The sequence below is a fragment of the Lonchura striata genome, chromosome 2 (genome assembly GCF_050655825.1).
Source record: "Lonchura striata isolate lonStrDom1 chromosome 2, ASM5065582v1, whole genome shotgun sequence".
Lineage (NCBI taxonomy): Eukaryota > Metazoa > Chordata > Aves > Passeriformes > Estrildidae > Lonchura > Lonchura striata.
In genome coordinates, this window is record NC_140704.1 from 51923114 (window position 1) to 51948236 (window position 25123).

Here is a 25123-nt window from a genome sequence, read left to right on the forward strand (position 1 = left end):
GATGGACCCTATGAACATCACTGTGCAAAGTCTAAAATAGGCTTTCCATCATGCATTGCTGCTGAGAGGTCTCTGAGCACAAGCTTCTCCCTCAAACCAAGTCAAGTGAGGTATCACTGCCCATTAGTGCTTTCTGATGGGCTGAATCCAGGGTAAGTGAGATGAACTGGACTATCAGAAAACTGGATTTGTTTAGATTTTGTTGTTTCATGAAAGTAAAGCCCTTATAACGTTCATGCGTAAATACTTGAAGATTGAGATGATACAAGTTCTGTATTTCATAAATGTCTAATATAGCAAGTAGCAGGGTGGGTCAGCATGCATCATCTGACGATCATCGAATGCTCTTCATTTGGATAATGCTGTGTGGAATTCAAGGTGCTTTATTGTCACAGAGACATTTCTCTCTGTGCACCTCTATAAAAAATCCTGAGAGAGAGAGAAATGTCCCTGTGACACTTTATATACTTTTTTACTATATTGCCAGATTGCACTTGGTCTTCAAATACATACTTCAGAGAAGGAAAGAAGGATAAAAGGGAAATTTCCTTGCCTTTTCAAACTATGCCTTGAAGAATCATAGACTTACCGATGGTTTGCGTTGGAAGGCATCTTAAAGATCATCTAGTTTCAAACCTCCTGCCATGGGCAGGGACAACTTTCTCTAGACCAGGTTCCTCAGAGCCCCATCCAGCCTGAGCTTGAATACTTCCAGGGATCACACATCCATCCCTGAAGAAGCACCTACACTGTGGGAGCCTCACTGCTTTGTGAGCTAGTAAGTACATCAGAGCTGTCATGTACTGATTTTGTTGCAAAGCCCTATTTCATATATTTCTAAGTCTCAAAAAAAAATATTTCCGGATTCTCTCTGCAAGATCTATAGCCCTCCTCAACCTTGATTCTTTTATGTGGGAGACTTAGTATCCCAAAATCTCACATCTTCTGCCAAGTACCAAAGAAAATACTAATAGTCCCTAGTTGTCCTTGGCTCCAGATACTCCAATGACTCTGTTTGTGTTCTAACACTGACCTTCATCTTTTTTAAAGCAAGGATTTCGTAGTATTCATTATAAGAAAGTTAGTATGGCTGAAAACTTCAAATGCTACAACAAATGGCAGTGCAGGGACATGAGCACATGAAATTTAGGAATAATGAGAATAACTACATGGGTGTATTGGCACCTTGCAAAATGCACAATGTTGGCCTATGTTGTGTGTCCAGCACATGTTATCTTCATAGTAATGTCACCAAAAAGGCCATTTTCCTTCCATGTCACAAAGGATGCCTGTGAAATTGCATGGGTTTTGACACAACACTATTATAGAGAATATAGAAGTGATACAGTTGCAATTTGGCAAGATGTGGATCCAAACTCAGACAATCTTCAGGTTAGAAAGATTAGCTTTAGCATCTTTAAGCTCACCTTGAAGTTAGAAAATAGTCAGAACTAGAGAAGACTGAAGTAGAAATTGTGCTGTGATCAGACAACTTTTATTGTATTAATTTGAATGTTACACTGCCATTCAATTTGCTAGAAAACATTAGACATCAGAAAACATCAAAGCAGCCACTTAACTACGGAGCATATGAAAAAGAAATTTTAAAATTGGCAAATGGAACATACCTGACAATTCTGTTAAAATGTAAATCTTGGGTTTTGCTTCTCTTGAGCTTAATTGAAGTCCTGGCTTGAAAACAGATGTAGTGAATGTGTATTCCCTAGTACCCTATATAGCCAATAAGTCAATTCAGTCTCGGCTTGACTACAAAACCTTTTCCCAGATGATGTGTCTGTGATTCTTTTGTATCCTGAGGTACTTGGCAAGAATCCTGACAAACAAGGTTAAACTAAAAAGAGACTGAAAATACCTGAGGCAGTGGGCTTCTAAGCCTTGATCAACTAGAAGACAGGGAAGTATTTATTTTTTAAGGGAGAGAAAAAAGAACAGAGGGGTCATTTAAGCAATGCAAATTAAACTCGGATACCAAGAATAAAAAACCCCACAACACTGACAAACCAGGAGGCAGCAGGCAGAAAATATCATGTCACTAATGTTTTTAGTAGATCCAAAATAGCACAGGATTTAATTTCCACTGCACACAAAATAAAATCTAGAGATGTTCTAGATTGTAACCAGCTTTAGCAATTACTGAGCTCTTCACAGTCACCATCAATAGCTGTTTGATATTTTTAATAATGGTTCCTTCAAAGGCAATGTGATATCTTTGATGGGGGAAGAAACACAGCTAAGGTCAATTTCTTCCACTAGAAGGCAGATCTATTGAAGAATAAATTTTCTAAATAAATGTACCATATTTTACCTAATACTGCAAATTCTGAAGTTGTCACAAGCATACACCTTTTTTTTTTTAAATCAATTTGTCTAATGAAAGGCCAGACCAGAGCTAAACAAGATGCTTTTCTTGTTACATCAACACCCTTCAGTTTCACCCTGGATAAGATGGAAGCATCACAAGGATCTCTGTGTGCCCATTTAACTCTTTCTTGATGTTGCTACCAGATGTGGAGTTAATTGATATGGTCACAATTTTACACTATGTGTAAAATGAACATCTTAACTATCATAAAGTTAATGCATCTTTTATTTAGAAGAGGAGTCACATACATGCTTTTTAATTAAAGATACTCTGTTGGTATGCTAAAGCACTAATAAAGTTCAAAATACCTACAGATAAGAATGGAGGCAATCAAATAGAATTTGTAACAAAGAAAAAAGCCAAGGTGTCTTTTTGAAACACACTACAATTCAAAGTTAAGTTCTATGCTAGCTGCAGAAATTGTTGTGTGATGCTCTTTGGTTTGCATTGCTTACAAAGACAGATACTCAGCAGTCTATTTTAAACATAGAAATCTGAATGCTAGAGATGAGTTGGTAAACCTAGAGGCAAAGAAAGAAGCAGTGAAAGAAATTCTTACTACATCAAAATACATTAAAACTGAGTCTTCCCAATTATTTTTCACAATACTTGTAGTGTCACTAATATCAGGAAAGTAGCAATTTTAAAAGGTGCTTTTTTATTTTTCAGCTGATCTTACACAGGCATTTATTAAGAATCTTTTGAGCTGATTTCAAGATAAAAATACTGTTTCTTGAATCTTTGTAATTTGAGCTACAAAAATGCTGTACATTTAGGAAAACCCAAACCAAATTTTAACTTGCTTTGCTTATCATTGAGAGAATTGCTTAATTAAATCCCAGATAAAGGATTCTTCATGTTATAAGCAAGTTTTAATCACTGATGATTATTAAGCTGGTGTAGGGGGAAAACATGTTTCCATACCATGTTGAGTTTTTTTTCAGTATTTGCAAATTATCAGTGTTCTATTGTATGAAATCTTTCCTCCCTTCTTTGTAGCACTTCTGTTACAAAACATGCTCAATTTACTGTGAGATAAATAGAGATGCTTGCACTGTTTCACAGCACATTCTTGGAGTAGATGTTTATTCAGTAACTCCTGATATGAGGAAGACAAGCAGATCATGTTCTACAGAAAATGCGCTACTGGGTGTTAGCCAAATCTCCACCTATCTGCAAGAAAACATAAGTTTAACTGGCTGTAGCGCAGGCAACCCCATTGTCTGCAGATGCAATAATGAGCATTGCAGATATAGAAAACAAAAATCACATCATTGCATATTAAATTTTCTCTGTTGAGGCACTTGAAATTACAGACTAAAAGGCTTTATCTTAAATTTTAATATTACTCATTCATGGGGGAGGATTTGTTTGCAATACAGTAAGAAAAATATCCAAAGTTTAAAGTAAGCACTGTGCATAAATCCTCCCCTTTGTAGAGAAATAATATGTCCTATGTATGTTAAGCCTTTGTCTACTTTATTGTTGATGCTCAAGGAGATCATCTGAGGCATCATTAGTGGAAGAGCTAACTATGTTCTTCAGCTAATTAAGATACCATGTCTTCTTTCTTGACAGGAGCAAAGTTTTGCTGTTATTTCCTCTAAGCAAAAACTCCTTCTGTTTAACTCCTCATAGGTACAAGATAAATTATTGCCTGGAATAACTCTTCAAAGCCTCAGGCTTTATAAGGCAAAGATGCTGACCTTATGGCTGCTTCTGTATCTTTTCAAAAATCAACTGGACACATTTAAGACTTACAGGTCACTGTGCCTTAGGGTCTAGCTCTATTTCATCCCCAAGCATACAACACATGGGATTCCTGAGTCCCTGTAAACACATCAGATATTTCAGACATTCTGCTTGCTTCAGCTATATGCGGAAATATCAAGATTTTTAACTCTCTCAGAGCAGGAGTCTGCTTAAGAACAAAGATTTAACAAGTCCTACCTGCTAAGGCCTGTTACCTCCCTCCCAAAATCTTACTATCCACTATCTGCTTCTCCCCCAGGGGCATGTCAGCCTGTGTGTATTTCCTTGCCTCTGCTCAGAAGGCTAAGGAGGGCATTTGCAGTCACTGGTGTTTAAGGATAATGACTCCAGATTAATGGTCAGTAGATTTATGTGGAATAAAGCTAGAACTCATTCAAACTTAATTCAAAGCTTCACAAGCTTTCTCAGAAAACATACTTCCCTCAGAACAGCTTCTTCCTTCCCTCTTACTCTGTGCCTTTTCTGAACAGCATACCACAGCAAATGCCAGGCTTTCTGTGAAGAGCGGAAACCTCATTGTAATGGATCTCTGGCTGCCAGGCATCAAGGTTAGGGTGCAGTGAGGAAAGTATGCTAGTCACTGAGGAGGAAAGGGAAAATTTTCTGCCCCAAACCATGGGGCAGCTTCATTTGCATCTTATACCCCCTTCTTTTGCTGAGGTAATCCACCTGCCTTCCCCACATGAAAGGAGGCATGTAGCCCAGATTCAGCCCAAGGACTCATGTTAGATGCAGAGATCCCAAGATCCCTGTCCTTAGAGGAGTGCTACCACAAAAGAGGGGTTCAAACAGGTGCAAATATTGCAGTGGGAAAAGTGTCTGGGGGAAGAAGGCCCAGGCACTACACTGCAAGGCTCCTGGCTGCCATGGCCCCAGGCAGGGTGAGAGGAGCCCTGTCCTTTTTGTAGCTCCATCGGCTCACCTCTGAGGATCAGTTCTGGCTGGATGAGGCTGCAGAGCATGGGAGATGAGGTCCCAGGAGGGACACTGTGTTAGCAGAGACACTTGTCCTCTGCACTGCACTTAAGGCATCCTTAGGTTGCCCAGAAGAGGCTGTGTTGGTGACACCAGCTAAAGCTTTGCATCAACAGTTTGCTGTCAGTGAAGCCTCCTTCCTCCAAGGCTGTCAGCAGCATTCAGAGCCCCTGCATGGTGTACCTGGATCCAGCAGTTGAGGAAGAAGGGTGCTACATTTTGCAGTTCATAGATAACTCCTGAATTGACTTTTACATCTGGGGCCCTACCACTGGCATTCAAATCCCCAAAGCTGTTCTGATAAATGCTTAAACTGCAGCAGCTAGCAAGCCACGCCCTTTGCTGCTGCTGCATTAAGAGACCTCATTAACCAGCACTGGTATAGTCTTAACATACAGATCCTTTATTTGGGAGAGATCTCATAAATGGAGCAACACTGAAGTGACAGCTTCTCAAGAGGTTTAGAGTCATAGCCCTCCAGTGACCACCCTTCCAGACCATAATTGCAGAATACAAGGGTGCAAATTACAACTATGGTGAAACCTTTACAGTCTCTGCCCAGGTTACAGGCTCTTCAGGGAAGTGGTCACAGCACCAAACTTGACACAGCTCAAGAAGTGTGTGGACAACGCTCTCAGGCAAATGGTGTGATTTTTAATACTGCCCTGTGCAGAGACAGGAGTTGGACTTGATGATCCTTGTGGGTCCCTTCCAGGATAGTCTGTGATTCTCTGACAAACACAGAGAAGATCTTTGACTTAAACATATTTCTCAACTATTGCTTCTGATTTTTATGGTCTTCAGGATTTTCTACACCTCTCCTTGACTTTCCATTTCTTGTGTGCTTGGTTTTTCACATTAAGGTTGTACTCTGTATTATGTTCCATTTTCTTTTCCGCAATAATCCTAAGAATGGACGTTCAAGGTAGGTATAATTAGTCTGATTTCTGCCAACAAGGCTACCAGCTCAACCAGCCTACTGAAATTATTAGTATTTCATTATACACGCCAGATTTAATTTTTTACAGGCCTCCCATATTTCCTTAATTACATCTTGTTCTCCACATATCATTATTCCTTAACCGGCCAAAATTAAAGACAGTTAAAAAGAATTAAATCACATCCTTTTCTTATTTGTGGTTGTCTAACATCTATATACAAAAAAAAAAAAAAAAAAAAAAAAATAAATCCTTAAAATAGCCTTGTATATTTGAAGCATGGAACTGAAAATTTTCTACAAAGATAATAAAGTCAAATCCTGCTGTGTTCCTGGTCTTAATTTAGTAGAATAATGGCAATGCAAGCCTGGTAAGGACATCCTGGGATCTAACAGACCTTTTTCCTCTCTGAAGGATTGGGCTATTATACCTAGACCATGTCTAAAAATTTGTCCAGCCTGATTTTAAAATCTTTCCATAAACACTCTCCTGTGTAGCATATTTAGACATTGCACCACAGATAAATTCCTAATACTGCATCATAAAATATCTGTGATGCAAATTCATTGAGTTCATCATGGTCTGTTTTGCAAGGGTCTCTTTGAAAACAAATTACCATCTTTCTCTTTAACAGGCCTTGAATACAGGATTAATATTACAACTTATTTCTAATCTTCTCTTTCCTATACCAAACAAAGCAATTTCCTTCAATCTTTTCTCAAAAGTCACGACTTTGGCTCTTGTTTTCTGGCCATGATTTCTCTACCTCCTATCTTTTTAATTTCCCTCTTCTGGACTCCTCCCAGTTTGGCAACACTTGAGAAAGTGTAGTGTCCAAAACTGTTCCATGCCAATATCAGCATCCCAGGGTCAAGCAGGAAAGGATAATTACCTTGCATATGTTACCCACAACACTTCTGTCAGTGCCTCACAGCATGGATTTGCCTAGTTTTGTAACAGTACCATATTATGGCAGAATCATTTGTCATGGCACCATTAGACATCTCCAATAAAAGCAACCATGCACCTTTGTTCCCTATTTTATAATTTGTATTTTAATTTCCCTTTCCCAAGGTGAAGTGTTTTTATTCAAAGATTGAATTTTCCCTTGTTGATTTTGGGCCTTTTGTGCTGTTTTTCAATATGGCTCTGAATTTTGATCCTGTGTCTCAAAAAGCTTATAATCCCTCCTGACTTCATGTTGTTTGGACATTTGTGTGTTTATCATGATTCATGTTGTTGATGAAAATGTTGAGATGATTTCTACAAATCCCTGCATGTAAAGCCTTCCCAGTTTAAACTCAAAGCATGAAAGTGTGTGCTCACTGTACTGGGACCCAGCGTTGGTATATGTTTCTTTTCTTTCCTTTAGGTCATGTTAGATGGACCACACCAAAAGCCTCAGTAAAGTCAGGACATGTCTATGGCTTCTCCCTTATCCACAAGAAGAGTTTTGTATCAGAGAAGGAACCCATTACTTAGACGTGATTTATTCTTGACAAATCTACTCTGACTGTTTTTATTAGCTTATTGTTCTCTGTGCACAGATCACATGTATCTTTCAGGATAAGACAGATAGACTTGTTCTCTTCCTGAATCTTGCTTTTGTTTTTTGAAGAATGGGTTCTGTGGGTTTTCTTCTAGTTCCTAGAGAACCCTCTCTTCTTTTTTTACCAATAGGTGTTACTGGTTCAGATACTTCTTTAGTTTCTTAGATATTCCAAAGTCAGTTTTATCAGGCCACTCTAATAAATGTAACACATTAAATATTTTCTAATCTCTTCTTTCCCTACTCTGTGCTCTTGTAAACAAATGCTTTAGGCATTTGCTAACAATCTATGTCATGCCTGAAGCAAAGATGTCATTAAATATCTTGGCTTTCTCATCATGGCTTATTATTTGTATTTCTTGCCTATTAAGGAATGGGCCAGAATTTTACTTTGCCTTTTTCTGCTATTTTAGTGTTCATACAATCTTTTCACATTAATTTATTATCACCCTCAATAGTAGTAAGTCATTGTGTAGTATATTCATTCTGGCTCAACCATGCACTTTGGGTCTATTTATTTTCTTCCCAGCTTTAGCCAGATGTCTTTGTTCCTAATTTGTAAATAAGTCCCTTTTAAGCATTCAAGACTTTAAAGAGCTTCTGTTCCAGCTATTTCTTCTTATGCTGGTTACTTTCTCCTTTGCAGCACAAAAATTTGCTGTTGTGTCATAAACACAGCTTCTTTCAGTAATTGCTATCTCTCCTGCATGTCTTTGTCCTTAAATTATCCCTTGAAAAAAATCCTCTCACAAATTTTACCAACATCTGCTTTATTGAAGCCCATTATCTCTATTTTGCTTCTCTCATGTGGTCCTTTTCTTATAATAGTCAACCATGATCAATAGTTTTGTAATCATTTCCTCCCCCTTCGTCCCTGGAATCCATAATTTTTACAGAGGTTGGCCCATTGTGTTAAGGAGCCCCTGGGCCAGAAAAATGCTGTAGTTTATGATCAAAAGAAAATGGATGTGAAAATCATGACCTGCTTGAGCCTGGATGCAACTGTTGCACTACAACACGAAATAACTCATGCATTCACTCAAGAGGTGAAAGAAGGAAAAGAGGAAGTTTTATTTCTGACTTCGCAATATATAGAATTCTAAAAGTGACAGTGGTTTGGAGGGTGAAATTGCCACCTCCCCAACCACACTGATCAAACTAACAGTCTATTAATTCTCTTATCCTACAAAGAAGAATGTAAAACAATCATTATTTACATGAACAGTGCGTGAGAACTCCAGTAGAAATATGTAAACATCAGAATGTATAGAAAACTTTTTAAAGAATTTTAAAACTTTTAAAAGAACAGGGCGACATGCAACAATATTTGTACTACTTGATAAGGGACAACATTACTCCAGAATAGCGCAAAGGTTATTTGTTTAATTCTGATGTGATATAACAACTGAGTTGCAACACATATATGGAGAAGTAATGTTAATTTATTTAACTACTTAAGGAAGTCTGAGCCAGTCAGTGCAGTTACCTCAGCAGAATTTAGACTTTCTATGGTGTTTGCAGTCACCTCTCTCATTGTTCAAGCACACAAACTTCTGTATTCTGCAACTTATTATTATTATTATCTTTATAACTGCAGAGGGATACTCAGCCTTATGGTGGACTGCATTCAGTGTGACAGTGATGGATGGATTAAACAACAATCAAGTCATTCCTCTAGTCTGTGACCCAAAATGCTCTTCAAAGCTAGAATATCTGAGGAAAAAAGGGGAGAACATCCCACATAAGTTCCTTATCTGTTCAGGTTAGGAAAAATCGAAATACAGCACTATTAGTAGCCTCTTTTATGTCAGACTGATAGATTTTAAATGGCTTCCAGGAGGGCACTACTTTCATATTTCAGCTGTCTTCTCATTATTGTTAGACCTGGAAGCTCAGTACTAGATGATGGAAATATTTGTACAGTTAAACATCAGGAGAGAGCTGAGGCAATAAACACACACGTCAGGAAACTGTCTGAATGGGGAGTTCACTGCAGACAAAAATCTCCCTTCAAGCCATAAAATGCAAGACTGCCTAGATCCATCCTTTTATAACTTTCTCTTATCTGTCATACCAGTAATTTGGCTTGTCATTCCCTTGGCAGGATTTAAAGCAGGTTTAGATGCCTGCTCTCCATCCTCACATAAACACAACATGTGCAGAACTGTTAATGACAATTAGACTTTAGAAGCCTGCTGTGGGAAATCTCATACTGAAGCTTAGTGAATATTACAACCACCTCACTTGCCAATATCCCTCCCTCTGCAGGAATTTATCAAGAAAAAAACAACTTTTTTTGCATATTCACTGGCTCCTAGAAGCTGTTGATGAATAAGGAGAAGGTCTTTTGTGTCTCTTGAGATTACTGTACTTCCCCGAGTGACAGAAATATGAGAATCTTGGTTTACTGTCTCATAATTACCACATTATAGCACTTTTTATCCAATAAGTTTATTGAAGTATTTCCAAAATCTTCCTCTTCTGATGGTTAATTACTCTTTTTTCTTGGTTTTGTTTTTAGCTTGAATTTCATCATGAGCAACAGATAATAATTTTTCCTGCTGCATATACGTTCCTTAATCATTGCTCACCTCCCTAGCATAGACACAGCTGTATATTAATATCTCTCTCTTTTTTATGAACAGCAACTATATACCATTCCAGCCTTCATTCTATTAAACAAGCCAAAATGCTCTCAGCTTTCCTCATTAAATAGACTCTCAGTTCCCATTTTTGGCATCTGCTCCAATTTTAATGGATTTTTTTTGGAGTACAACTGACCAGCTCCCCTGCAGGCATATTGCTGTGACCTTGGACTCTGGTCACTACACCGTTACCCCTATTAAAGCTACCAACCCTTCATTCACAACTTCCCATTTCACTGAGGTCTTATACTACAGCGTTCTAATCATCCTCTGAAAAATTCACTGGGTTTTTTCCTTATTTGCTGTACAAATATTGTTAATACAAATGTCTGTTAAAAGTACTCCCAAATCCACTCCTTTATTACCTTACTTGCAACCCTATCACCTTTTCTCTAGCCCCATGCATTCCCTTGACAATAGCACATTGTTGCCCCCCTTTCTTCTAGATCCTCACTTACTGTAAGATAATTGTATTAACCTGCTACTGGGCTACATGGGAAATTGCCAGTTATGTTACTGCAACTGTACAAAGAGTGACAGCTACCAAATTGCTTTTCTTGCCAAAGAACAGTAGTGAGTTTCTCCACTGTGAATGATATATTACCAACACACATAGTATTTTTTTCCATTTATCTCCATCTTTCCTATTAATCTTTCTTCAATATCTGTACTAAATCTTTGCATCCTGCCAAGGTCAACTAATGGTTGGTAGTGGATGGCTTCATGAGTTCTCTGTTGATTAAACAGCTCCTATATATGCTGTTCTCCAACAACACAGTACTTGCTAATTTGTTCACTGTATGGATTAACATCACTAGGGGAATTACAATTTCATTTGACAACTTTTATAATCCCAGCTAAACTGCATAATAAATGATCTAAATTTAGTTTTCACCCAAACCCAGAATGTGGTAATCTGTTCTCCTTCACTTATTCCCATTACCCTGTTTCACAGCCACATTGTGTAATCTCTCTGCTACTAAATACTGAGCAAAAATACTAATTTTGCTTTTCACTAGATTGATATTACCTTTAGTATCCTTGATAGTTTTTAACCTTATCCTTCCCTTAAGTAAAACAAAACCTCACACCTCTTTCTTGCTCTTTGTTACTTACATAGCTAAAGGGGTTTTACCACTGCTACAGCAGTAGTTGGTTTCTTTAGTAAGATCCTAATCACCTACATTTTTGGAAATGTGATCTTTTTCCTCATGCTTTCTGAAACAACATTTTTTTTAAAGAGGCAAATCAGAACTTGACAGCCAAGAAGAATTCAAAAGATAAGATTATCCAGGCACAGCCTTTTGGCTAACACAGACCATTTCAGTGACTAATGGAAAAAGTGGATCTGTTTCTCTTTCTGTCTCCTTCCTACTAGCCTCAAAATGTAGAAATGATGGGAAGAGCAATGCTAATGATGCTAATGTACACCTCACAGGGGCAGATGAAGCCCTGCACTGACTGGGAGGGCTGGGATGGATGTGCTGCACAGCCTTGTACCCATGACTCCATCGTATAATGTGTGAGCAAGATTGCATTAGGCAAAGGTAATAAGGGGCCATGACTCCCTTGGTCACCACTGTTCTTCAGTAAAAATACACCAGCTCCCCATGCTGTTTACACAAAGATAAAAAAGGGATCTGCTATACCTAAAAGGGGGTGGGGGGAGGAAGCAGGGGGAAAGAGAAGAGTGTTGTTCAGCCATTTCACACACCTGGCGCCATGATCCACATACCAACACTGTGCTGAGGGAAGGTGTACTTATGCTAGTTTTGATTCCTTAGCAAGGGAACAGAGGCATGAATAACAGTGTAAACACTTCTCTACATGGTCTGAAACTGCAGCAGAGGACTTTCAAGTTTGACACAGGAAATAATTTGATTGAGGGAACAACAGCAGAGATGGCTGCCTGTGGAGGAAACCTTTCTTGGTGGTGTATTTTAAAACCTGCTCAAGCAAACATGTCAGAACAGCCCTGACCTCTTGCAGATGAAACATGAGTGAGAAATTTGTTTGTCTTCTAGGATGGTGCTGTATTGCTAATTCAGAAGGCTGGTGACTACCCGCAGTGACATGCAGTGGATGGCACATCCTGTGTTAGAAATTATCTTGCCGTTTCGCTACTATAATTATCAAGGTTGTACTACCTTGAGAATTACTTGCTGTATTGCGCTTTCAGTGTCAGGGCAGAGATAGTGCCTCATTTAAAGTCAGCAAGATCTTTCACTAGATAGGAGCAGTACAGTCCTTGATGTTTTTTTGTCTCGTTTTTCTCACATTCCCTTGTTTCCAATTGTTTCTCTTCTCCCTTCTTGTACTGTTGTAGTTTGTTCTTATCCTGTAAAAGCTGTAAAGCTGCTTTGCCTGAAGGTGTTGTTCCCCACTTTGTCCCGATTCAGCAAAAGCCACTGAAGACAGAACCCAAACCTATGGACTTGTGAGTACACTCTGAAGATCACAAGCCTCCATAAACCAGTCCTGAAGAAACAGGACTGAGATCACTCCATGCATGACAGCAACATGTCCATAATTTCTGGTGCATCCTAGACCTGAGTCTTTCACCCATCCTAACCTCAAGGTAGTGACTAGGGCTGCTACTTAAGCCCCTGACATTGAGTCATATCAGAAGAAATAAGGTGTCCAGCTTGCAACACCTTCCTTAGGCAAAAGAATCCTCTTGTCCAACATTTGTTTTGTTGCTCCCTTTTATTGATACTGGCCAGCCACAGCTATTCTAACATCTTTCACCTCTGTTCCTCATGCTTCAGGAGGATTACATTTGTTTTCTACTAACTTGTCAGGTTTGGAAAGAACTCCTTTTAGAATTGAACATTAGGAAAATGATTGTAAAGGGTACATTTTAACAGCAGCAAACTCTCAATTTCCATCATAGATGGTAAGGACTCTATGAACATTTACAGACATCTTTGCATGATTTCAGCATTAGTTGTATTGCTCAAGATGTGCAAATCAAAAACTACTGGCAATAAGGGGATAAGGAACATAAACATTTTATTGGAACAAAATCCATTCTTCAAAAACAAGCTGAAGTGCATGAACTGCTGTTCAGGCTTATAATTTATTAGCAGGCAGTCATCAGAACAGAAGAGCAGCAGACTTCATGACACGTTTTTTCTGCTACAAAATGAAAGACAAGGAAAGACGACAACTATATTAGAGAAACATTTTTTGTGATTGAATAGCAAAGTGTCTTCTCAGATTCACAGGAATCTCTGAGATCTTAAATAGCAAAATTATACAATAATAGAGATCAGTTATTTACAGCAGCCAGAGAAATTTGTTGCTATGATAACAATATAATAAAATCTCACACAGACTAGTTGGCTCTTATGTTGCATTACTGAACACAGAACTGAAATTGATCCAAAGCCTGCAAGTTTGCAATGCAAAGAACCTAATTAAAATGCAAAACCTAATTCTGCAGATTTTATTTTATAATATCATATTTTTTACAAGCAGCAACCCCCCATAGCTTATTAGACCTAAACAGCTTTAAATAGTTTAGTAGCAGAATATATTCTTACACAGTGGCAGAGGTAAAAAGAAACTAGGAAGGGCGGATAAAGGGAGGTGAAGAGGGAAATAGGAAATCCTTTCCTATAGGCTACTATAGGCCTATGGTAGTAATCAAGGAGTAAAAGGTTTGCTGCAGAGCACAAAGGATACACCATAGACAGAGTGCGGCCTGAAGAGATGACCAGAGAAAAAGCAAAAGCTTTGTATGAAAGTATGAAAGACTGTATTTATGCTCAATAAAAGTATGATCCCTGATTTGCAGAAGGCATAAACCACTCAATTTCCACTGATCTGCTGTCCTGTTTGACACTAGCTGAGCAATTGCCATACCTTGTTTTTCCATACACTGCTTTTAAATAAAGCAGTGCACAGCCCTGTTCTTCATTATGTATCACATCAGGATCCATTCCTGAAGCTCTTGCTTCTCTCAGTTATTTTCAGCTGGATCTCTACAATCAGAAATAAAATGAGATTAATGCCAGCTGCTACAATGGTTTCCCAGAATTTAGAAAGCACTTTAGCATGGGTGCTGAAGTCATATACTCATCATCCTGTCACCACAGAGCAAAGCCTGGATGGAGCTGTTGCTTGCACATACGTGGAGTCCTTGTGCGTGAAAAGAAATGAACACTATTATACTGTAATAAGAATGATTGCAGATGCTGAAAGAACCATTGAACATGTCACAGCTAGAGCTATGGAGGTTCCTGATGGGTGCTCACACTCATTCCACAAGCCACATAATGTTGCATCATGGTGTTGTTCCCACAGAGTGTAGTGGGAAGGGCAGCTGCATGCTAGTCCTCAGAAGGTTGGCTCTGTGATATATGATGCTCCTCCCCACCTTGTTAGTCAGGTTAATTTACAACACATGATGGGAATCGAGCAGCAAAATGCATAGGAAAGCACAGCATCACGAATTATTTATGTATGGATTCTGTTTTTTAGTTCTGACTGAAAATGTAACAGATACTTTATTTTACTATTAAAAAAAAATTGGCACTAGTCTCATGATGAGGAGAGTATCAGATGCTGTAGGATGTGAAGAGAATTGGAGAGAAGGAAAGGCCGTAAGAGAAGGGTTCATTATTTCCTCTTGGGTAATGAATGAATAGGCCATTGATCTGATAAGCAAAAACTTTCATTATTTACATGAAGAAACTGATTTCTAAGTAATAATCAGGATTTGTTTAGACATTAGTTGGATTTTACCTACATCACAGAAAGGAAAAGGACAGCTTTCAGCTTGCTGCAGGGCTGTATATTTGCAAATGCTGCAGAGGGCAGGTTACAGGCGCGCTTAGCTGGGCTGGTGAAGTAAGGATGAGTGCTCAATGCTTTCAGTAGCATTTAGACATTTTCTGGATGAAAGCACAATTGTAATTGTGATTTCAGCAGGCAAAGCTCCTGCTTCATACTGCTGGAGATGAGAGATATGAATATTTTATTGCTTAAAACTTATGTTACAAGTTGATGCATCACTCAGCCCAACTTTTTTCCTCTTCCTTCATCCATGATTCCCATTTGGGCTGTGGGGGCTCTACATGCATCAAAGGTAAAAGAGTAAAATGAAAAAATACTCCCTGAAAAGAAGCCTGAAAGTCTTTTGAACTCTACCCCATCTGCTAAGAACAAAAGAAGGCCTTGTATGCTTGAAACTAAACATACCACATTGCAACAAATATGAAGAACAGTGAACATGAAAGAAGTGTTCCAGAAAACTGGGTGTTAAACACAGCAGCGTGTAATTATGCAAATCAAACAGTGCAATGATGCAAAAAGGAAGAGATGCCAATCCAACAACCCACAAACCCACAGCTCCAGAAGAAGGGAAGGACCTGCTCTTGCAAGGTACCAGGGAGCACCTTCTCTCCTTACCTGTAGGCCTTGAGCAGGTACCCATTGGTATGATCCTTTTAAATTTTCATAATTTTGTTTCAAGAAGAGTAGAAGGTGTAAGAAAATAGAAACCACACACACTCATATTAAAGGCTTAACTTTGATCTTTGTTATGGGAATGCCATTACTTGTGGTGATGCAGCCAGTCTCCACTAAAGGTAGGAAACCATTCTAGATGAAAAGATGTTATTTGAAGTATTTACTCAGAGGCAACAGATGTTATAAAAAGGTTCTGCATTACCTTTTCAGGCACTGCAATACAGCACAAAATACTTACCCATTAAATAATACATGATGCATGAAGTGATTTTTTAAATTATCACAGAAGAGGATATTTTATAGATTACTCTAATTTTTAATTGACTGGTTATATTCACTTCCGGAGCAAATACAAGGTACTCTTGTCAGACAGGTTGCTTGGAATTTCTGCTTTGTCATCAGCTTAATTTATAAAATAAATAAAATGAAGCAAGTATTAATTCAAATTCACGTCCTGTGACAAGATGACAGACATGTCCCATTTATTCACATGTATATTGCCACAAACAACTGTAAACTGAAGCCAGTGCCAGAACAGATGTCACCTATATTTAATCTTACATACTGAATATGTATTTTGAGAGCAATAAAATTACCCAATGCATAAAACTAAAGATCAATAAGTCTGCACAGTGCCCAGTTATTGAGTTAATGCTTTATGGTCCGTCTGACCTACAATTACTGGCAAAAAAGAATGGCATCGTTGGGAATAAATATTTCATGGGGTAATGAGGTCTCCTGTGCCTGTATTTTTACACAGTGCTGTGTGCAGCGTTTGGCCGGATTGCAGGCTTTCTGCCGGCTCACTCTACAACGATGTTTCAGTACGCAGTATCAGTTCCTGAAGGCGATGACTATATCGAGAGCACATACCATTTATTTATGAATAGAAAAGATTTATCCTCAATGATTGTACAGTGCCGTCTCATCTAGAGCTCTTCTCGTCAGTTAAAGCGGAGGTGTCATAAGACAACGGGCTAAATTTACGACGACACAGTGCCATGGCATTCAGCCGCCCCCCATCCAAGACTGGATCCGAGACCCAAGCGCGCGATTCACACGGGATCCAGACGCTGCTCCTCCCCAGGTGGGATGTGATCCCACCCTCACGTCCAGCCGCCTCCGCCGATCGCTGGAGGGCCCTCCCCACCCACCACCGCCCCCTCCAGGGCTGTGAGGTTTTCCGATGCCTTTCGCGGAGGCTTGGGGCTGTTTTTCTAGTATGTTTTGGCTTGTCGGACCGGGCTCCCCGTCGGCGGAGCGGTGAGCGCGGCCAGGCCAGCATTACAGCCCGGGGGCGGGCCGAGGGAAGGAGACCACCCCCCTTCTCCCCGGGAGCTGCCTCCTCTCGCCGGCGGAGGGGCGGTCGCCGCCGCCTGCGCCGTTCCCGCCGGGCGGTAGCCGAGGACCGCGTCCGTCCCTCCCGCCGGGGCTGGCCGGGGACCGGCGCGCCGGGCGCGGGGGCTGCGGGCGGATGAGCGCGGCCCGGCGGCGGCTGCGGATGAGCCGGGCGAAGGAGCTGGTGCCGTACTGCCTGCTCCTGGGGCTGTCCGTGCCCCTCCTGCTGCTGCTGCCGCTCCTCTGAGATGCGCCGGGTGGCGGCTCGCCCCCGCCGCGGGGGGACGGGCGGGAGGAGCCGGCGGCAGCCCCGCTCCGCCGCCCGGCGTGCGGCCGGCGGCAGCAGCAGCAGCCCGAGGCACTGACGCCCCGGCGGGGGAGGATGAGGCGCTGGAAGCAGCTTTGCAGCCGCGCCACCCAGCCTGCGCCGGCGGGCGGGCTGCCGCTTCCCGCGGGGGGGCCCGGCCGCGGCCGCGCTCTGCCCCTGTACAGGCTGTGATGCCGCCGCGCTCGCCGCTCCCCCGCCTCGGCTGACGGGCACCGGAGCAGAGCCGCGGCGTCGCAGCTTTCCCTTTCGCCTTCCAAAGTTGGGCTTCGCTGGCTCGGGGCGGCGGCGCCTCCGCCCGGCAGCGGCCCCGATGGGCCCGCGGCCGCAGACCCTGTCGCCGCAGCCGCCCTCCTGACCCAGCCCAGCGCCCGCGGGTCGGCCGCTCTAGCTGGGGGCCGCTGTAGCCGGGGGCCGCTGTAGCCGGGGCCGCTGTAGCCGGGGCCGCTGTAGCCGGGGCCGCTGTAGCCGGGGGCCGCTGTAGCCGGGGGCCGCTGTAGCCGGGGGCCGCTGTAGCCGGGGGCCGCTGTAGCCGGGGGCCGCTGTAGCCGGGGGCCGCTGTAGCCGGGGGCGGCCGCGGCGCTCACGTTGCTGCAGAGCCCCGCTCTGCGGGGCGGAGTGTGTCCCCGCCGGCTCGCCGTGCGGGGAGGCGGGCCGGGGGCCGGCTGAGATGGGAGAGAGCATGTCCAAGAGGCTGAAGCTGCAGCTGGGCGGTGAAGCGGAGATGGAGGAGCGGGCTTTCGCCAACCCCTACCCCGACTACCAGCCCCAGGGAGCCGTGGCAGCCCCCAGCGCGGCGGACGCCCACCGGGACAGGGCGCTGCAGCCGCCGGCGGAGGAGGAGTCCCTCCCTTTCGGCGCCGATGGGAAGGTGAGTCCCGGGCCCGGCCTGGCCCTGGGGTCGCTGTCTGCCCGCGGCGCCGGGTTCCGCCCGGGGCGGCTGCGGCGGGCCGCGGGCCCGGCGGCGGCGGCGTGGGGCCGCCCGCGGCCTGCGCGCCGGCCGGGCTCGGGAGCGGCGGGTGAACGGAGGGGAGGAGTGGGAGGGAGCTCAGCCCGGCCGTAGTCGGCGGCGGCTGCTCTTAATTCAGGCTGATTGTTTTACTCCGGGACGGGAATGCACGAGGTGTCCCGGCTGGAACGCTGTATAGCAAAACAGCCATAGCTGCTGTTACCACCGTGGTTTGATGTCTCAGAAGTTGTGAGCACAAGTTGCCTGAGTTTCACCAGAGAAAATGCATAAAGGAATGGAAAAAGATGGGCGCTCGTCTAGAAAAGGAGAGTTAATTCTCAGGTAACAGCAGCTCTCGCTCAGGAGGTGAAGCTGGACTGTTTTCACGTGTTTATTTACTGACGTGCACTTTATAGGTTCAGGTGTACCATGATACAGACACTTGGCAGTCCCTTCATGCCCGCAGAAGGTCTGCCTGGAAGGACTGGTCACACAAGGTTTGCAGTCTTCCTGCTCTGCTTATCTCCTTGTTGCCACGTGGTGCTGTTTGGTACAGTATGAGTGTTTTAGGTTTGAGAAGCTCCTCTGGCCTGGCCTGTTACCATGCAGGCTGGATTAATCTGACGAAGGAATGCTGGAATACAGACTTTCTGTCATTTAGCCCCTCTGTGGCCTCATCCTTCAATACTGTGCAACTTTGGCATCTTTTGCATAGAAAACGCTGCATGGTGACACTGCTACAAGCACAAATGCATTGAGGGTGGGAAGTTTGCTTTCTAAATCTCTTGATTGTATGCTGGGATGAATTAAGGAAAGCTGTTGATATTGGCTCTGTATTTTTCTGCTTGTGGCACCATGGAATTACCTTGATTTACTGATAGAGTGAGACGAGGATGGTGATGCCCAAGTGGGAGGGACATTGCTCTGACCACTGTAAGTGCCTGCAGGACACCATGAGCTCACCATTGGTCAAGGTAGTGAAAGGTATCACCAGGTTGTTATGACTGAGGTTTATGAAGTTGTATGTAGCTAAGCAGAGTGCACAAAATAGAATGCTTTGGGGCTTCAGTGTCTAACTGCTGCAGTTAATTGCAGCTGTCAAAAGCAGAACATTTGAGAAGGTTTAAAAAGCAAGAGTAGGTTCAAAAGTGAAATCTGCTTTGTTTTGTACACAGTTTCCTGGCAGTATGCTGAGTGTTGGTAAAACTATTATTTTTTTCCTTGTGGAAGAGAACTGTTATTTCCTTCTTCTTTTGTATCTGGCTTAGTCTATAAAAATCATCAAAGTATAATGCGTTCGAGTATAAAGGTAGAGAGGAGATGACAGAACTTTTATAGCTATATATTGTTGTTAAATTGGTAAGAAACATACCAAGCCTCTTGTAGGCCACTCATCTTTGTGTACCTGCTTTAAATTCCACACTTCACGTCCATATTTTAAAAGAGAAAATACTCCTTCATTTACCACTGATCTGGATAGACTAAAGCTAGCTGTTAGATAACCAGAAGAATGGCAAGATATCAAAAGAAGATGAATATGCTTAAAAGTTATGTTTTAGAATATACTAGCTTTATTGCAGAATAGTTCAACTCTAATTTACTTCAGATTTGATTCTTGAATGAATCTAAATTGAGAGACATTGTTCTTTGGCAGATCTGAAATGAGTTAGTCAAGAATTTCTAGCCCTGTGTTCACATTAGGGATGCCTATTATGCTGTCCTATGCATGAGAATGGTGTTTTATAGTGCATGCAAATGTTTTTTCCCAGCATCAAGTGGATGACATTCCTTTTTAGGGAGTGGCAGTCAACAGTTATTTGTGCAGGGTGTTTTCAAAAAATATGTTAGAACCCCTGAGTAGTTGTGTATTTGATAAAAGGTGGTATCTGGGCTCTGTTCAGGAGGATGAAGTGCCTCTGGGAAAAAAAAAACCAAACATGTAACTACAGCAATTCTGTGCATATCATAGGAGAAGGCAGAAGCAAGTGTACATTTTCTTTTGGTTTTGCATTTGCAAAATCTCAGGAGTCATTTTATGTATTTCTGGGCTAGAATATGGCTATGAGTATATTTATGTGTATTTATATTCTTTGAAGTATTTGCATGCTATCACTCCTAGTACTATCCTTTTGTGAGATTTCATGATGGGTGCTTTTGTTATGATTTACAGTTTATGTTTTAGTGTTTTATTTTTACATTTAATGACTCCCATTCCATCAGTGAAATGTCTTTGCTTGCCTAAAGCCGCAGTGAAGACAAAAAGACTTCACACAGGGTAGGAAGTCTGCTCTGTAAACTTCTGTACAGAAGCACACAGTTTTCCTAAAAATGAGAGCATCTTTCAGAAGGCCTCAGTGCAGTGCATAATTCCTTCCCCCATCTGCTGCTGAGTGGAGCGAGGAGCGCTGAGTGACTCACATAATGACAGCCTGAGGTGTGCGGGGCTGTGCTGTTGTCATGGAAGGCAATGCATTATTAATCCATTTGATTTCTTAGTCTGTCATGATTGCCAAATAAAATTCACCTGGTTGATAAAAGGACAAGAAGATCTTCAAGGCATTGTCTGAAAGGTGAGACAATTGGGACAAAATTCTGCATATGGAAGTGTGTGTGGGTAAAATATTGTTCAGAAATCTTGAAGGTATGGAAGTAGGAGAAGCAGAATTTGAGGTTGCTGATTTGCTTTCTTATAAATAGTCACAGTAAACACTGCAGCTATCTGTGTGGGCTCTGCGCATGTAGTTGAAATTCACTGTTTTCATAACTAGATTTCTTCATCATTAAAGTATCATGAACTTAAATTGTTTCTGTAACTTGTCTGAGAAAGCCAAGGTAATAATTCATCAGACAGCATTAATTCTAGATTAAAAAGAAACATAATTTTAATGTAAACCTTTGTTTAATAAGTGATGTTTAACATTTCAATGAAATATACACCCTGTAGCCTTTTTCCTTTTCATATGGGCCCCATAGAGATACCTTAGCCTAAAAAGGTACCTATAGATATTATCTCAAAATGGTCGGTCAAAAGTTTTCAAAGTGGAAGTGTAGGTGGTTGAGGGAGGCAGAGAAATGAGTAGACTCATAACAAAGAACATTCCCTAGTTCTTACTTCCCTAGTGTGGTAGAGAGTTAGAAAGCTCTAGGAGATTTCCTGGGAAGGAAAAGGGTTAGGAGAGCTTGCTGCTGAGGGGTGGTGATGGCTTGTTCAAGGATCTATTGCCCCAGTCCTCAGAGCCACCACAGCCATGTGGCTGCATTTATAGTATAGGCAGGTGTGATTTGGGATTCTTCACACTGACTGCAGGCCAGTGACATGGGAAGGAAAGGCAGCCTGATATTATCTGCTCAACCAGGGGAAGGTGGAAGCCTAGACAATGACCTGCATTTTGTGGTTGTGCCAGAAAAAAGAAGCACCCTTGTCATCAAGAAATTGACATGATCCCAGCCCTTATTTTGAGATTGTCTGAATTTGTTGTGGAATTACAAGACAGAAGCAAAATTAGATTCAAACTTCATGGATTGGTCACTAGAATACCCAAACTTTAACTTCTTTTTTAGGCAAATTCTTTCTTAATATGTTTTTTTTTACTTGTCATGGTGTTCTAAGAATATTAGAAAAAAGTGGTACGTTCTGATAAATGTATACAATACCTTATTAGGCTTTGCAAGGGACTTATTACAGGGAACCTATTCAAAGATAAGGGTGCTCATTGGCAAATACATATCAATGGTGATATAGAATATTTACTTAGATTTATAATTTGGGTGATTTAGTAGTGTTTAGTTTGCTAATGCTTTCTCAATCTCCTGTTACTTCTCATAATTCCTTTATGTGGCTTTCTTCCTTCTCCTGTAAAATATATATAAATATATAGATCTTTGTTATAGCCTCACTTGTCTTCTCTCTTTGTTTTTTGTGGGGTTTTTTTTGGTTTTTTTTTTTTTTGGTTTTTTATTTTTTGTGTAGTTTTTAAATTTTTTTTGGGGTTGTCTCAGTGGGCATTTTATTTATCTCACTGGGAGCAGCAATTTCTCTGTGTTCTGGGACTGACTCAGCAATAACTTGTACTAGTGGGAATTATACAACTTACTGCACTGGAGACAAAATTCAGCCTCCAAATCCACTAAATAATTCTTCCCACTATTTTCCAGAGATGTGGGATGAGGTAGCTACATTTCTTGAGCTTGTTATTTTTTTGACCATTTTCTGGCTCCCCAGTTCAGGCATGTGCTGTTTTCATAGGGGACTCGGAAACAAACAAGGTTTGCAGTATTCTCTGTGATACTTCAAAAGGAAAGTTTATTTTGCTTTTTGAGAGTCTTGGTGAAAACTGAGCCTGAAAATCAGTCTGTTGCACTTCATTGTCCCTCACTAACTCCTGGCAGTTGTACACAGCCCAAAAGGAAGAACTGCTACTTCTTTCCTACAGCACAGGTCAGCACTGAACACTGCTTAGGGCTTTTCTGATGCTTGTGTAGTCAAAGCCTCTCCTGCTATTCAGGAGGTGACCACAGAGTTAAGCCTGTTTGGTTTTAGTCAACCAGTTCTGAATGAAAATACTTTGTAATATCAAACCCCCAAGTTCTGATGAAATTGTCACACATCCATCCATTCGTCATCAGTTTCTAGTTTTATCTTGCAAACCTGCATGTTAATGAGTTGTTACTCCAGCTAGTTGTGTGGGCAAGTGCAATAACACATACTTGCTTCCTGGTGAAAATAAATTTTATTTGGGTCTAACTGCACTGATCTGCTGTCAAGCTCAATATATGGAATATATCTGCTCGCTGCATTGAGGTAACTTATACAGAATTGGTAGAGGTTTTAGTGATTTTTGCCACTTGAGGACCAGCTGAAAAATGTCACAGCTAGATTAGACACTTCTGTGTAGGGAGTGACTTTAAACCATCTTCACAACAGACTTATTTTCTCAGCTTTCAAGAAGTTGCATGTTGGTATTGGGCTACCTGGAGGACCAGCAGTTTTCAGTATTACTCTTTTGCTTTATCAATCTCTATTTCCCAAAACATAGGATATCTTTTTATTTTTGTAACCAATAATCTGGAGCTTTTTGATGATTCTTTGTGATGATCTAGATCTTTAAGCTTTGGATTTTTGCTGTCTTATAACCAATGAGACATATAACTTCTTTCACACACAAATGCATTAGAAACAGAGTTTTATTTCTCACATGCATTTCTATAACTTGAATGTTTGCCTTTTAATGATGTTTTCACACCCTTATATCCTCTGAGACAGGGAAATTACTGTGTTTAAAGCCTATTCCTAAGCTGGCATTTATAGCAGTGTAGGAATTTGCCTACACTGATTTCTCCATCTCTTCCTTCTCTCCCTCTTCTTTTTTTACTTTTTTCTCCATTATCACATGTATGGCACTAAGTGACAGATCACTGAAAAACAGTGCAATGTGTTCTACAGACAGTAATGTTTCAAAGCATGTGGTTTTGTAGAACTGGCATTTGTTTCTGGAGGACCTGTCTGAGAAATAATCAGAGAACTGTGTTTGAGTGTTTCAGAGGCTGGGTGATGAGCTTCAGCAGTGTCTGGTATTTTCAGAGAAGCTGCTCTTGGAGCTGTAATACTCTTTTGACTTAGGTAAAAAATAAAGTAAAACTTGTTCTTCTGTACAAAAAGACTGGTCACCTTCTAGGAGACCTTGCTAAATTCTGTATATGGGATCCTACTACCATCCCTTCTTGTCTGCTTTTGCAGGAACTTGTAGCGGTGAGTATTAGAGCTCATCCTGCTTCAGTAGACCCATGCTCCAGTGCATGGATGTGAAACTTGGCTCCCTTAGAGTCAGTGCCAAAGTTCCCAATGATTTCTGTACAGCCAGGATTCCTCATTTCTAGCAGAAATGTGGGTTTCCCCTACTGCATTCTTCCTCGCCTGTGTCTGTCATGTCCTTTCTGCGATTTTCTATGCAAGTTTGGTTTTTGAATTAATTCTTGCTGCAGTATCAATTTGAGCTGTATTTTCTTCACTTTGGCAAATACAACACAACACGATGTTATGTGTTCTCTTCTACACATAATCAGCAATAAAGTGAGGTGAAATAAAAGTGTATTTTGCTTGTTAGGGAGGTAGCACTGTGTGTATAGGTCATCACCTTTTTACTTCTGCAGAATCAGTTGCTTACTTCTACAGTCTGGTTTTGAATGTAGCATCTGTCCCCAAAAACATGAATTAAAATAGGGTTAAGAGCAAGGTGGTTGTTTTGGCTGCTGGTGGTAGCAAGAAAGATTGCTACGTTGGCAACTTGTGAGGAAGCTGTGAGCTCAGGTCTCCATTGTGCTGCTGTGGCTCTGCACAAGTTCTTAGCATAGATGTAATGAGCAAGTAAATGCCAAGAGGTATTTTTGAATAACACATGGGTATCTAAATGTCTTTGACAAATGCAAATGAGATTACTCATCCCGTGTCTGTCAAACCAGAGTGTTACTTTTAATGACAAGAGGAGTGCTCAGGGTTACATTGTCAGACTTACATCAGCACCGTGACATTTGGTCCAAATGCGCATGCAAGGCTTTAAAGTTACAGACTTCTCTTACCTACCAGAAATCATGATATACAATACATACATAGCTGCTGCTTATTGCCTCATCTGCTGCTGGTTCTGGTTTGTTTTAATGCCATGGCAGTAATGCAGGATATGTCTGCAATGGTCATACAAGAGTTGGTATGTTATTGTAGTGTTGACTGCAAGTGAAATGTTTGGGGTTTTTAGGAGATTTTTGTTTGCATAATT

General features: G+C 41.4%; 1 protein-coding gene across 2 annotated transcripts in view; it reads left to right on the plus strand.

Annotated features, from left to right (window-relative positions):
• The first annotated feature begins 18068 nt into the window (after positions 1 to 18068).
• LANCL2 (LanC like glutathione S-transferase 2) overlaps positions 18069 to 25123 on the plus strand; it is a 32974-nt gene continuing 25919 nt past the window's right edge. Inside the window, exon 1 of one of the 2 annotated variants that reach the window (XM_021531478.3) lies at positions 18069 to 18272. In XM_021531478.3, coding sequence (XP_021387153.1) covers positions 18072 to 18272 — 201 coding nt within the window. In that variant the 5' untranslated portion in view covers positions 18069 to 18071. Of the gene's footprint in view, positions 18273 to 18506; positions 18693 to 25123 lie in introns of those variants that run through there. The other variant, XM_085570061.1, reaches the window with a different exon arrangement.